At 36.3% G+C, this 15,114-nt stretch overlaps 1 protein-coding gene across 1 annotated transcript; it reads left to right on the top strand.

Annotated features, from left to right (window-relative positions):
• Positions 1-1,157: 1,157 nt before the first annotated feature.
• smog (G-protein coupled receptor 158 smog) lies at positions 1,158-11,314 on the top strand. Its single transcript, XM_068764763.1, has 10 exons — positions 1,158-1,337; positions 2,311-2,835; positions 3,457-3,657; positions 4,377-4,481; positions 5,486-5,653; positions 7,298-7,504; positions 8,480-8,683; positions 9,023-9,220; positions 10,439-10,459; positions 10,917-11,314. The coding sequence occupies exons 1-10, from the start codon at positions 1,158-1,160 to the stop codon at positions 11,067-11,069; spliced, it is 1,962 nt and encodes a 653-aa protein (XP_068620864.1). The 3' UTR covers positions 11,070-11,314.
• The last annotated feature ends 3,800 nt before the right edge of the window (positions 11,315-15,114 follow it).

The following is a 15,114-nucleotide window of genomic DNA, read 5'->3' on the forward strand; positions in this document are numbered from 1 at the left end:
TACTTAGTAATTGTATTTAAAACATCGCCGTGAAGAAAGAAGATGTCTCGGAGTTTTTCTTGACCTTACGCAAGCGTTTGACATTTCTTTCATTCATCTTATCACTATTTCAAAAAATATAACAGCGCACAAAGCTAGGTGACATCATTAGCGACTCTCTAATAGTATTTTTTTGAAGACCGCAGGCTGGCATACATAATATAATTAATAATGCAGTCTGTCTGTGTAAAATGATCGCACTGAAAATGAAATAATCTTTTTTTATTGAAAACGATAAGTCAATTTTTTTTAGCAGTATACGCAATAATCCGAATTTTCGTAAACTCTTTTACATACAGTATTTTTGATAGGATGCATCATACTTTAATCAATAGCAAATATGCTATACCTTCACCACTTTGAAGATTTACACCTATGCCCGGAAGGGTAAAAGAAGGTTAGAAGACTAATCCAAGTGGGCTGTACATAACATAAAAATATATATATAAAATAACAAGCATAATATAAAAATAACGGGAAACAATTGGTTAAATTTAAGTAAAGATAGAGATGCGAGCAGAGGTAATCGAGCGGTAGAGGAATGAGACTTACGATCGTAATTCATAATTCACTCGTTGTGCTTTCATTAATTACATGGGATTGCCACTGCTCACAAACAAGTCTCCACAGGATGGGCAGCAGCGCCTTCAGTGTACCATAATACTACACTGGGATCGCCAACCCGCCTGCCAAGCGTGGCTATCACAATATATCCTCTCATCTTTAGAGGAGACCTATGTCTTGCAGTGGGCATGTATGACCTGGAATGGCAAAGTATAGTGAGATGTGTAAGAGGCTAGAGGAAGCCTGTACCCAAACAGGGATCCATATTTCTTGCCCAGATCACATACATACGTACTAAAATAATAAGCTAATAATAATTAAAGAATACTTACTAACAATTTGTGAAATATTATTTATAATTATGAAATAAAAGGGTAAAATTATAATTAAAAAACATATAAGGCTTTTACAACTATAACTGAACATACTGTTGTGTGAACTTGTTTAATCTTACTAGTGTAATTCTGTTAGATTACATTTGAAGATTGAAGTTGATTATAGAGTTGAATACAATGTGGTGTTTGTAACAGCAGCGGCGGCGCGCGCGCTGAGCGATGGTCGCGCGGTGGGCGGCGCTGGCGCTGGCGTGGTGCGCGTGCGCCGCGCCGCCCACCGTCCCGCCGCCGCCCCCCGCGCACGTCCCGCACACCACGCGGCACCCGCAGCCCTCACAACACACGCCGCCACGCACCTGCGAAACGCTGCAGCTGCATTCTCTGCCCCCCATGCCTATGGTAAGTTAACAACTATCGTCATGATACACGACCGAGAAAACATTATCGCTTATAATTTTCCAAAACGACGATCAATAATACCATACAATTCAAACTTCCTTCGACATCATTTCCACCAAATAACGTCGCTACTTAAGAAATTTAAATTTATCCGCAAAAAAATCAAGGACAAAGCAAGGTTGCTAAATAATCATTAATGTATTAATTATATATAAGAGATAAACACACCTGGGATTAGTATGATGCTGATTTTCACGTGACAATTAAACGATATATTACAGGAGAAAATTGTAAAATAAACGTGAAAAAAGTAACAATCGATTTTCTCGCCCCGTACTTCTCGATAGAATCAACATTTTCTTTTCAAGCCTATTATTAATTTTAATCTATTATTGTATACATAAATTTTAAACTTTTTTATTGTGTTCAAATTGAGCAGGTTGCTCTGCTTCACTTTTTTGCGTACTCACACCTAACTAAATACGAATATTAAGGTTATGCAGTAGTTTGTGTAACTATATAAAGAAAATGTTTCAAACCTGGCAGTTGTCGCTGACGGAGGGCCTTATAAAAAGGTTCAAGGTCACCCAGAGACTATGGATAGAGGTTTGCTCGGAGTTTCGCTGCGAAATCGAAATAGAAATGAGGAGATTCGCAGAAAAGTTAACGACGTAAATATAAGAATTGATCGTTTAAAGTGGCAGTGAGCGTGGTATTGCTCGTGCAATTGACGGCCGTCGGGGCCGAAATGTTATGGCGACCACGAGCCGGTGGCGTGGGTACGCCCTCCAGTATATTGAGTCGACGAGATAGTTAAGGTTGCGGGAAGTCGCCTGTATCCAGCAGCGTAAGGTGTCTATCAGCTGAAAAAAAGAGAAAGTAGTCTATGTATAAATACATATTGAAATTGACGTTATGTGAATGAAGGATAAATGTTCAACGGTTTCATAAAACGCGGGTGGTTGCGGTGCAGGGGGCGCGCGAGCACGAGGCAGCGGCGGTACAGGCGGCGCGCGCGTTATCGGAGCTGGTAGGCGCGGGAGCGGCGGACGCGGAGCGCGCGGCGGCGTTGGCGCGGGCGGCCGCGCGCGCTCCGCTGCGTCCACCGCCCGCCGCCGTCGCACTGGGCGCACCGCAGCTGCATCTCGGATTGCTCTACCAGACAGACCCCCCTCGCCTCTTCATTTTTCAGCAGAACAACTCGCTCACTTTGCAACTCTTCTGGCGCACTCTCGCATCCGCCTGGAACGCGAGCGCCGTCATCTGGTCCAACGCGTGGTTTTCCTGCGAGAACGAGGGCGGCAGCTGGTGGAGCGGCGCGGCGGCGGCACGGGGAGCGGGACCAGCCCGAGCCGCGGCCGCCATCTTCCGACGCCTGCCCGCGGTGCCCTGCGAGGAGGCCGTGCACGAATGGCTCGGGGGACCGCCGCCCTGCGATGCCGAAACTACAGAGTGTCAGGTTGTACCCGTCTTCGGGGTACCGGACCGCCGTTTGGAAGTAAGTCATATATTTTTTATCATTATGTATCGCTTCTCATCATGCTCTAATTAAAAACCTACGTGGAAGTTCTAAGGCCGAAATGATATCATTGATTTATAGCACACAATCCGCTCAATAGAAATAAAATTAAAGAAGACATAAAACAAAAGAAACTACAGTACTAATTAACTAGAACTGCGTGTAATTATGACAGTAAAACTAATAAAAGTAAAAACTGCACACGACTTAAATAAGGAAGAATCAATGTAAACGTTTATCGTTATCGATGAGTTACAGCCTGAGGCCCCAAGCAAAGATCTCCTCAGGGGGCCCTTGAACCTAGCAATTCTATGTAACTCCTACTTAAGTGGCCTAAGAGCAGGGTAGCGCCCAATCCAAAGAAATCGTAGTACGAAGCGGCTTGAGCCGAGATTCCCGAGGGAGTTCTCGAGCGTCACTACTTTAGAAGAGGTTTTAAGCTAGGGAATCTGCAAATTCCACTTAGGCAGCAGTGTAAGTCAACTAAAAAAAATCGTCATTACTTACGTATTCAGTGATATGATAACAAAGCTACAAACATTGAAAATTTATGTTTCAAAGTACGAGTACATTGTTATAATTATTATAAATTGTGTGCAGTACGAGTGCAGATGCCGGGCGGGGTACCGGAGCGCTGGAGGCGAGGGTTGGGTGCGGGGCGAGCTGCTCTGCGCGGCGTGCCCGCGCGGCGGCGACTGCAGCGCCCTCGCCTCCCGCAACGCCGCGCTGCCCGCTGACGTCGCCGGCGCTGTGCTCTGCGTCATCTTAGCTATCGTTGTTTTCGCGCAGAGGAAATGTAAAGTAAGCATCCACTTAACCTACCAGTATCCTGATAAAGCTATTGTTTTTCTCAGCTAGTGTCATCTAGTACTCGATAACGGGAAAATCTAATACTACGTGAAATATAAGAAAATGTTTAGTTTACCTCTAGTGTCATTATTTTAGATTATATTAGTGTGCCCAAACGCATTTTACGCTTAATGTGTGGTATTGGACTCTGCGGTAGTCAAAAAACATTTGCCGCTGATAATTTATTGTTTTTGTGGCCAATACTATCAAGGCGTACCATCTCATTTACAGTAACGAACATACATATATTATTGATATTAGATAAAAGGCGAAAAAGAGGATTTATATTACAAAATCCTGTATTTAAAAAAGCTGAATGGCAAATCTTAAAAACGGGTCATGGGCTAGTCATTTTATTTACCATTACCTTGTCTCGTTATCTTAAACAAAATAGAACAAAAATGTATAATACATAAAAGCCACACTGCAATCTTCAGGATTTTTCTTTCATTTTTATTAAATTTAAAGGTTTAGTCGTTCCGTCGTTCAACATAAACAATATGCTCTATGCGTCCGTTTATAATACGTCTTTTTTAATTATTCAAGTTACAATTATATATATCATATGCAAACCTTAAAGTTATACTAAATAGGAAACCTTTCTGAGAACCAACTCGATTAGCACGTGTTCTACAACCTCGATATTTCATTCCTCGTTAAGTTGATGGTGTTTATCACATTTGAAAATTAACAAAATTATTTTACAGGCCGTTTCAATGGGTATGTGGACGGTTTTAGAAGTTGTACTTCTGGGAGTCATGCTCATGTATACCTCTGTAAGTAAGCTTCAATATTGTATATACAATTTGGAACACAATACATAATACTACAGAACAAATATCATATGTTTGATATCACTTGCAATATACATTCATGGTCAGTTATCGAAAGATATGGGAAAAAAAATACACAAATATACATTGTCTCTAGGGGGGCACTTCTAACTATTACGTAAATACAAAAATAAAGATATATTATCTAAAATTCTTGTTAAAACGTTTGTCAAATAACATATCTTTTATCAACTTCTGCCAATAATAGAAAATCCTATAAATCCAAACACTTCATAGTTATCTTGAGACTTGTTTATTTCTTACGGTTGTACATCGTAACCTTCGATAATAAGATAATTTATTCAAAAGAATGCTCTCTGCACGTATCATGAATAGATATGTAGAATTAGTGGCGACTTATATAAGATGATAAATTAAAGCTCTCAAAACTTTAAAATATAGAGTGCATAGCTCATTTGTTGATGTACACCTAATCAAAAATGAACATTTACAGAAATAATAAATAACGAATGATAATGTAATAAGAAAATATTTTTTTCGAAATTCGAATTACTTATTGTTTACTATCTGTTCCTGCACATTTTGTACTGCTGGAAATTATAGGCCTGATATATTCCAATAGAAAAAAATTAATGTGACTTATTTCAGAGTGAATACAATCTGATTGGAAATAAGTATAAAAGCTTTTAAGCTTATTGCTACAAGCGGGATTACTTCTTTAAGATATAACACCTATTTGCAATCACAACTAAAACATAGTTTCACAATATTCTACACATGCGCACAGGCTTACACTGAGTCCTACTAAATTCACAAATAACTAACCTCTAACGCATTGAATGTAACTGATCTAAAACATATAACATATAAGAATCTTGGTAACAATAACACAAATTTAATCTTCCTTTGTATACTATTGTTCAACTAAATCAGATTAGAGTACAAATTGGAAAATACTAAACAATTTTTAATTATTGTGTTTGCAGGCCGCAACACAGTCTATACCCGACGCTAGATGGCGCTGTGTTGTAAGCACCTGGCTACGCGAACTAGGGTTCGTAGCATGCTACGGCTCCATAGTACTGCGTCTATGGGTACTCCTAGCAGAGTTTCGAACGAGGAAGGCACATCGATGGACGCCTAGAGATACAGAAGTAAGACTTATTTTATTATAAATCATTAACCACTACTGCTTATAAGTATTGTTTATAGATGTTATGTCTTTAAAGGGGTGAATGTATAGCTCATTTTTCAGCAAAAATTATTACAGCTTTTACACTTATTTCCAATCAGTTTGAATAAAGTGACCACTTTGAAACTTTATTGTAATGCAAAAGGCTAATAACTTCTGGCAGTACAAAACAAGGATAGATAGTTAAGAATAATTAATATTAATATGTAGTATCCAATTAAATAACTTTATTTATTTAATATATAGTTAGCAATTGTATAACCGCTTCGTCTTGCTATAATATCATTACGTTATTTATTACCTCTGAACCAGTTGATTTTTGGATAGGACATACTATTTACTAATTGACAGCAAGTGCTGGAAGTAAGTTCAGATCTGGCTTTATTCTGGACTAATTTACAAAAATGCTGGTAAAAGTTTGTCTGTACATTGCATTTGTTAGGCAATATATACATACATATATATATATATATATATATATATATATATATATATATATAATCCCAAAATTAGTGTAGTAGTTATCGACTTTTACGACTTTATATATATGTATAAAATCGTAAAAGTCGATAACTGCTGCACTAATTTTGGGATTTTCTTAGAAAACTGGAAAAAAAATATGGCGAAAATAATAAACTATCACTTTTCTTTTTCGATGTCAAATTTAAATATTTTTACATAACAGTCGAAATTCGAATATTAAAATCTGATACGAAATACAAAACTTGTTTTTGTAAATAAAGTCTGGCCATAAATACTGTTATAATTAAAAATAAACAATATATTATTTTTGAATTTGGAATTAGCCCAAGTGGCTAATTTACAAGTTCATTGTGTTTTCTTGTTATTGCACCAATAGATTGTAAAATATTTTGTGTAAAAGGTATCAAAACATGAGCACAAGTGTATCAAGATACCATTTTTGAGAAGGATATTAATCCTTTTAACAACACTAAGTTCAATAACCAATGTCCTTTCAGTAAGACTTGGAACCGGACCATAAAGTTCGATCTACCCAATTTCGTTTAGAAAAGAACGTTCCGAACTTCATGGGTCTCGTGAAGTTCGGAACGTTCTTGAAGACTGGTCGTCGTCAAGTCCATAATCCCTTGGATTGTGATTTATGGTCAGTTTTAGAGAGTAAGATTTGCTCAAAACGTCATGATAAAACAAGCCACATGATTGGCAGTGAAGAATTTTCCCATAGAAAGAGTGCTCCTATTGATAATTAGCCTCAAAGTTCAAAGGACTGTATTGCAGCCAACTTCGAATTAGCTTTATATATTTTTAATGTTTTTAAATTAATGTATTAAACAAAACCACTGTAATAGAAATAAATGTTACGTACGTGTTATAATAAAAAAATGTTGTTTTTCTTTGTAACAATATTCATGGCAAAACTAGTTAATCGTTTTATTATTAAAACATTAATTCACTCAATGACTTAGAAATATATTTTATTTATTTATACTGTATGCCGAATTGCAACGAGCCAATTAATAACTTAGGCTGCACGAATTTTGATAGACCAGCTGGGTTAAAAATTAAATATGAAACATACAAATTGAATAAAACATTAAAGCTAAACATTTGGTGGTGTTGCAAGGTGCTGCGAGTTGTTGGCGCGATGGGGCTGGGTGCGGCGTGCTACCTGTCCGCGTTCACGGCGACCGTGTTCACGGCGGCGGCGGAGTGCGCGGAGAGCTGCATGCACGCCGCTTGGCACCACGTCACCACCGCCGCCGAGCTGCTCCTCCTCTCTGCCGGCCTGTACATCGCCCACGCCGCCAGAAACGCAACCGTTCCCTTTCAAGTATCTATCACCTAGCTTACAGCCATAAGTATTTATATCACCATTATCTTTTCAATACAGGACTTTTATTTCTGGACATAAGCCTTTTCATTAGATTTTTAATAAGACCATTTGGATTCGGCTTTTGAAGGTAGTCTGTCTACCTTGTGGCTGAATGTCATACGATACAGTTGCCGATCAGTATTAAAAAATAAAAGAGAACTCTACGGAGCATGCGACATTTCTACTCGAGCATGTGGCGTGCTAAACAATAAAACTTTTAATTCAATGCACACTTCTGTCCACCTTGTTGGTGGACGTGTTATGCTAGGCTACATGTTTATACATCAAACACAGATATTGATATCAGTATACAATCGATCATTGTTTATAATCTACCAATCTGTACTGTCTGTACCACAATCGAATCATAATTCTAAACGTGTGAAGTGAGTGCTCATGTAGAAGGATTCAGTCGCGTCCTCCTACCTCTCTTACCTTTCGATATCGCGAAGTCATTATTTCCTGTTTCTATGTATAACGTAAAGCTGTTATGAGTTTTTGTCTCTCATGTAATATTTTGGGCATTGAAACCAACTTATGAACAGCTTGGATAAATTGACTTATGCTTAGGAATCCACAGATCACATATTCAATATAACAAACAGGAACTTTTAATGTAACGGCCCGAGGCAAGTTCCCCGAAGTTAATTACAGAGAAAAAGTTTAACCTACACACCTCCAGGCCTTATGCCAACAGGCAGAAAGTATTATGCAAGATGCAGGCCACTCTCACCGGTTTTATCGGAAATCTGTGGGTGAGGCCTTGGTACAGTTGACGTTTTATGACTAAAATTATAATGATTAATATTAATATGATATTATTATTTTTTAACTATATTATCTGCAGTCATGTTTGAAGGAGACACGCTAGTGAATAACAATTGCTTAGTTTGAGTATTAATAACGTGTGCTCTGTATAATATTTGTATCCAGGAGCGGCGATGGTTGACAGCGGCGTTATGCATAGAAGGTCTCTGCGGGATAGCGTGGCGCTTGGCGGCATTCTTGGGGGTCGCACCGGAGACGTCGGCGGTTGCAGCCACGACCCGTGCACACCTCTCCGCCGGGGTTGCTCTCACTTGCGTGTTCGCTCCTCGTCTGTGGCACGGGTACCGGACGAGATCGCTCGCACAGGAGGTCTTCATTTTGTTACGCTTAAAAAAAACTATTCGTTCTATTTAACATGAGTCGAAAGCATACTTTCGAATGTAGTGACTAATTTCGAACATTCGTTTGATTGCGGGGCGAGTCGTTCTTCTATAATTAACAGTATTCTTAACGCGGGACTGTAGACATAGATCTCGCGTGGCAATAAACTATCGAATAGATATATAACTTTTCTCTTCCTGTCTTGTCATTATCCAAAAACCTTAACAAGATGATCTGTCATACACTAAGCTTGCCAGTCCGTGGTCGCCACTCCATTAGAAATTGTCTTGTGTTTTTTTTTTAAATTTCGAATTAAATGTTTTTCAGGTATCCCGTCGTGGACCGGCGGAGGGGTTCGGGGCAGAGGGCGAAGATGAACCAACCTCTGAGGAGCTGCGCGCCGAGCTGAAGAGACTGTATGTGCAGTTGGAGATTCTCCACAATAAGACGCTACGTCTTGACAACCCGCACATCAGCAAGCGAAGGGGCGGCAGGAAACCACCTCATAGGCGCTTCTCTTTGCAAGTACGTAATATCATGAAACCGTTCAAAACACCTAATTCCAGGTATAAATGTATGATTATTGGTAGTATCAGAAATATTAGTGCTATATTCTATTTGACGCCTCTCGGCCTTTAAATGCATAGTGATATATTTAAATTAAAAAAAATCTTGTATATTTATTTATTGCGTAAGAAATGATTAAGAAAAAAATTCAATTTTTGACACATGGAGTATTGTCTATGGTTATTAACCTGGTGTAAGCACTCAAATGTTTTAAACAAAATATGAGGAAATCTATGTATACAATAAGCAACAAAATGCTTTTGCGGGTAATTAATAGACGCGTATGTCTATGTTAGAATTTACGCCTACGTATGTAATATATGTGTGTGTGTATATATATATAAATAAGAGTAATAATCATTAATTATTCCACTAATGAAACGTAATAAACACAAATATAACAACAGGCTTAACAATCCATTATTATTTGATTTTAGTTTTTTGTTAAATATAATGTGCACACAATAGAAACATCGTTGAGATTGAGGGAACGTCTCCTGCCGGAGGTCTTCTGGTTTAGACATTAGTGTTTGTTAATCTTTGAAAATCGCAGCAGCTTATCAAAGAAACATAGCACGTCTAATAATCACAAACATACTATCTTATCAAAAGGAACAACTCGATAGCGCGAAATATTTTATAGCGTTCTGAATTTCAAAGCTCTGGTAGCAGAACTATAACAGTGACTAACGTCCCGGTCGTTACTATATTACATATATTTATATGTATATTGTTATACTTTATATTGAATACATCAATAAATTACTTTCTTAAATATTTACCTGCATATCAATTTTTTTAGTCCTTTATTAATATTTTTCTATATAAATATTCTACTTAGGCATGCAAACAATGAATGTAGGTGACGATATCTTTATCTGAATATTAAAAAAATCTATGAATACAAATAGAAAGTTGTTGAAATTTAATTTTTGGAAATTCTCTGTAAACTCCTTTTAGCTAATCAAGCCATTGTGTCTAAGGTGTAATATATTGTTGCGAATTCCATCCTCTTAATTATAGAACTTAGAACAAAGCCATTGCATCCATTACCTTCTGAAACCAATCAAATTTATTCGAAACTCGTGTACTATATATTTCAACCCTTCTGTATCAGTGTTTAATATTCATTTTCATTAATTAAATGTTTCATATTCCATTCTCCTCCGACTTTAGAAAAAAGGCAGCCGCGAAAAGGTAAGGACGGCGTATATGTACCGCATGTGACGAGCTGTGGTCCCGCATGCCCCGTGGAAGTCCCGCCTGGCGTCGCACCGACTTGTCTCTCCTCCTACAGCACCACCCTGTTTCACCTCCGCCTTTACGCAGTGTCCCCGATTTGCTTTAATTGTACTTCGATTGGAATATTCTTCGAAATTCAGGGGAAAAACTGCCTTGTTTATTAAGATTCAAAACAAAAAGAGTAACAATTGCCGTTCGCTTACAATCTTCGTTACTATATGCTGTACTGTCAGCTAAATTTATGTTTAAAACACACGCTTCATTTCTAGATTACTCTATTGTCTATGTATATTTTGTCTGTTTGAATTTGCTGATTTGTTTTTACGTTTACGTTACGTTACTGAAATTTGTCCCGTATATACTGAAAATAGAATAAATTTTAGTCTTCGTAACTGTGTTCATTTACACACAGGCACTGCAAGCGCGTCGAGGATGTAAGAATAAGGCCGGCGGCAGTGCAAGCATGGCAGAGGCCAGCGAAGCCGGAGATGCATCTAGGACTCCGGAGGACTCTGTTTGCTCTGCTGAAGGCCCTTCACACTACACCGACGGAGATCAGGCGTGAAGGAACTCGCCGCATATTATGTGTGCTAATTATTTATCATAGCTGTTGAAACTCAGGTACGGAGGCAAGGTAATACTAATCGTTCTAAACGCGAGCTGCAAAGACTTAAATTGTAATGAACAGTATTACACGTTCAAGTCGATTTGGAAATTGTTGCAAGTATAAAAGATATCTATATCATAATCGCGTATCATGGTTGTTCGTTAAATATAGGTCATTATGATATATACAACTTGTGTATGTTTTTTTTTCAATAAGGAATGTCTGTGTTCTCTTAACATTTATTCTATGAATTTTTAAAAATAATTATTGGTGATCTTTTACATTCTAATCGTCTTAAAAAGTGTGGATTATTTAAATTTATTTTAAAAAATAAATTTCGTTTCTTTAAGGACTGTAGACGAAGAAATGTATAAATATTTATGAGTTATTATTAAATATATTTATCAATGTACGATTCTCTAGTCACTTCTGCCACTGCAATAACGATAAACTCAACTAAAATTATGGCGTTACAAATATTCACCATATCGTTAACAGTACAAGATATTATGTACGTTTTAATAAAATGTTATATATAAGATGTGGTTAAAATTCAGTCCGTCTAGTATATAATTCCGTGTAAGTACCTGTAGAAATAAAATTACAACATATAATCTTCAGAATTACTCAAATAAATGTCTGTTATATGTTAGCACTAAATCATTAAAATATATGACATTGATATTTATTATAGTTAAAAAAATCTCCATGAAAATAATTCATCGATATCCTACTAGGACAACATAATATATGTTTGCTACCAATTTCAATATACCGTTTTATAGACTTTTTACAAAATTGTGATTCTCTGAAATATCTCAACAAATAAGTCTTCAAGCCGTTATAAATAAACGGAATCTCTAAAACCAACTGCTGTTGAAATATTAACATGACATTACCATTCACAAAGTTACATTGTATTCCACTTCACTTAATAATCAGTGATGACATTCATATTACATTTCTCCTTTTTAACTGTGGAAATTTTATATATTTACAGATGCTATTTGACTTCGCAAAATTATAAATAAAATACTCAGTTTTGGTTTCAGCATTTTAACAAATATGACAGACATTTTTAAAATTAATCATTTATTTTTTATTTTTGTATGAAATAATAAATTGCAAAACATTTTTTATAATTGTTTTTTAAACTTATTGCCATGAAAAATATTTTTATTCTTAACCAAGATTTATATATCTCTGTAATTTTAGTTAATGATTTATACATTTATATTCTGTGGTAAATTTTAAACTTTGTTGTTCCGGACTTTGTAACCATTTAATAGTTTTATATAAGCCAAGTATTAAACATTATTTGTAAATGTAAATAGATATTTAATTTATAAGTGGGAAAAAATGTGGTGTTTTAATGATAAGCGTAGTTTTACTTATATCAAATTATATTTATGTTGAGCTTTGTTCGGTGTTGGAGAGGCGTTATTTCGCCTCGTGTAATGTTAACAAGTGTAATTCCCATGAATATTTATTATACATTAAAATAATAGTATTCATATTTCATTTGTTTTTATTTACAACATATACATACCCTTGGAACAGATGATCTTGTTAAGGTTGTAAGAATATATTTACGTGGGGCTTACGCCAAGCAGTCCTATGGCTCCAATGATGATAATGATAACATTTACAATACATGTAATCTGCTCTTGACAGAGCTGTATAATTGAATAAGGAGTACATATAAACTATTACGACATTACTATAATAAATGTAAAAAAACGTATTTCTTCAAATACCAATGTCAATTGTTACGCCTAAAATATTGCTTCCAGTAAATTCTATATATACGTGTATATCAACGTATATGTTCATTTGAGTATCTGATATACAAGGTTCATTTAAGTAAAGTTTCCAGTTGACATATATTATTGAAAATAATAAATGTCAACTGGAAAAGAAATTGTCTAAAACTAAAATCAAACCTCATTGTCACATTTTTGCCTTTAAAAAACTAACAATTATATATAGAAGTCATGTGACCAGTAGATTAAAAGACTTACAATAATGTATATTTATATTTCAACTTACACTCTTGTGTTTTTGAAATCAATCTATGAGACAGTTACACGATTGTTTTTTTAATAAAGGCCTGCGTAAATTGCGGTAATGTCTTCACACATGTATATAACTTCTGACAATACAAAACCTGCATGGACAGATAGTAAACGTTTATAAAATTAAAATGTAGTCATCTGAATTTTGAAATCTACATTTTTAAAGATTTTACAGATATAACCATCTTGTATATGTATACACAACACGTTGTTGGCAACTGCTATCAAATAAACAAAATGCGATGTTGCCTAGTAACTTAACTTGCAGCTTTCTTTAACAAAACATAAGGCTAATATTTTATTATTATTATTATCACGCAATATGTCGCAGAGGTGGGTAACGTGGCAACGGGGTCCGGTTTTCCGCATAACGTATAAATATATCAAACCATCGCATTCTCTGAAAAATAGTTTCGTCTAATATACTGTACTGACATCAAAAATAAAACAATCACTTAAACGATCGAGATATGAACTGAATTACAACAATGTCTGGTAAGTGTTTCATTTAAATTATAATACTATAATATACACATAATCCTACAATTAATCCGTACTTTCCTAGACATTTTACTCGTAGACGTCTTTCAAAATTTAGCTAATTCCAATGGTCCTCCTGCAACTACATTTTGACCATATTCCTAAAATTCGTCAAAAAACTAGATCTAACTATGAAAGTTAGCGAGGCGTCTGCATTCCAACCACGAATTAATAATTGTAGATAAATCTGATTGATTGCGCTCTGTAAGGTTGGCCTTTAAAAAACGTGACACTATCTAATTTTGCTTTTTTAAAACATTATCTGCCTACATTGGTAGGTGAAGTCAAACGAACACTCTTCATTATCGATAAAAAATAAACTTTCGTGAACAACACAGTCAGGTTAAGCTCCTTGATGTAGGTGAAGTTGGAACAGCCTTGCATGGCTACCAGCACCAACATTGTTTCGAATAAGGAAGGACATTCATTTATTAGTCAAGAAATAGTAACAACCAGTTTGGTCTTAAGATGTACTTACAAAACATACTTTTTCAGTGAATGTTTAGTATGCAACAAATTCCCTATATTTTACGTTCGATACTGACGGTCTCGGTCTCAAAATTATATGGTGAAAATGTATACTCGAACTCAGCTATAAGAAAATATGTCTAATGATTAGAGGAGTAGGGTTAGGTCACTCAGAGAACAATGGAGAAGGCTATGCTCGAAGTTTCGCTTTAAGATCGAATCAGCCTCTACTCTACATATCACTCGTGCTACTGATGGCTTTTTTTTTTCTTGGGACCTAAAGGTTCTGATGTGGCGACCACGTGCTGATACACGCGGCTTGAGTAGGTCGCCAGCTCGGTGGACCGACTAAATAGTTAACGTCACGAACAGTCGCTGAATACGAGCAGCGCAAAACCAGTCATCGTTGCAATATTCAGGGGAGGTCTATGCCTCGCAGTGGGCGTCTAAAACATGGATGCACAGACCGCGGCCCGCCGGTCGAATACTGGTGGTCCGCCGACAGCAAAAATAATACTCTCGTACATTTAAAAAATATTGAATTGTTAAAAATATGTACGAAGAGTTGCGCATAAATGCTCTGAAATGTGCCAGCTTATTTGGTTCTACTTATATATGTGAACAAAGTTTTTTAATACTTAATAATAATAATGCAAAAAAATCGAAACCGCCTTACAAATAAATTTGAGCCAAATATTCATAAGCACTATGCAGTGTCGCGCTTCATATTAATAAATTCTTTTTCAATTTTAATAAATTATTATCAATTCTTTATTGTCTTTAATTACCTATACTTCTGGCAGCCGGCCCGCCATTATTTCATGATTTGCCCGAGTGGCCTCTAGTCTTAATAAGTCTGTGCAACCATGGTCTAAAATAAGAAGAAGGATATAGAACGTGTGTCTATGACCAGCCATCCG

This window comes from Battus philenor, unplaced genomic scaffold (assembly GCF_028537555.1).
Source record: "Battus philenor isolate CCGP_79_NKW_IND1 unplaced genomic scaffold, ilBatPhil1.0.hap1 SCAF_2, whole genome shotgun sequence".
In the NCBI taxonomy this organism is placed as follows: domain Eukaryota; kingdom Metazoa; phylum Arthropoda; class Insecta; order Lepidoptera; family Papilionidae; genus Battus; species Battus philenor.

Excerpts from the sequence above, each read along its gene's own strand:
- smog (XM_068764763.1), top strand. The coding sequence starts at position 1,158 with ATGGTCGCGCGGTGGGCGGCGCTGGCGCTGGCGTGGTGCGCGTGCGCC. Across the intron at positions 4,482-5,485 it reads TCATGCTCATGTATACCTCT|GCCGCAACACAGTCTATACC; the intron begins GTAAGTAAGCTT and ends TTGTGTTTGCAG. Across the intron at positions 10,460-10,916 it reads AAAAAGGCAGCCGCGAAAAG|GCACTGCAAGCGCGTCGAGG; the intron begins GTAAGGACGGCG and ends ATTTACACACAG.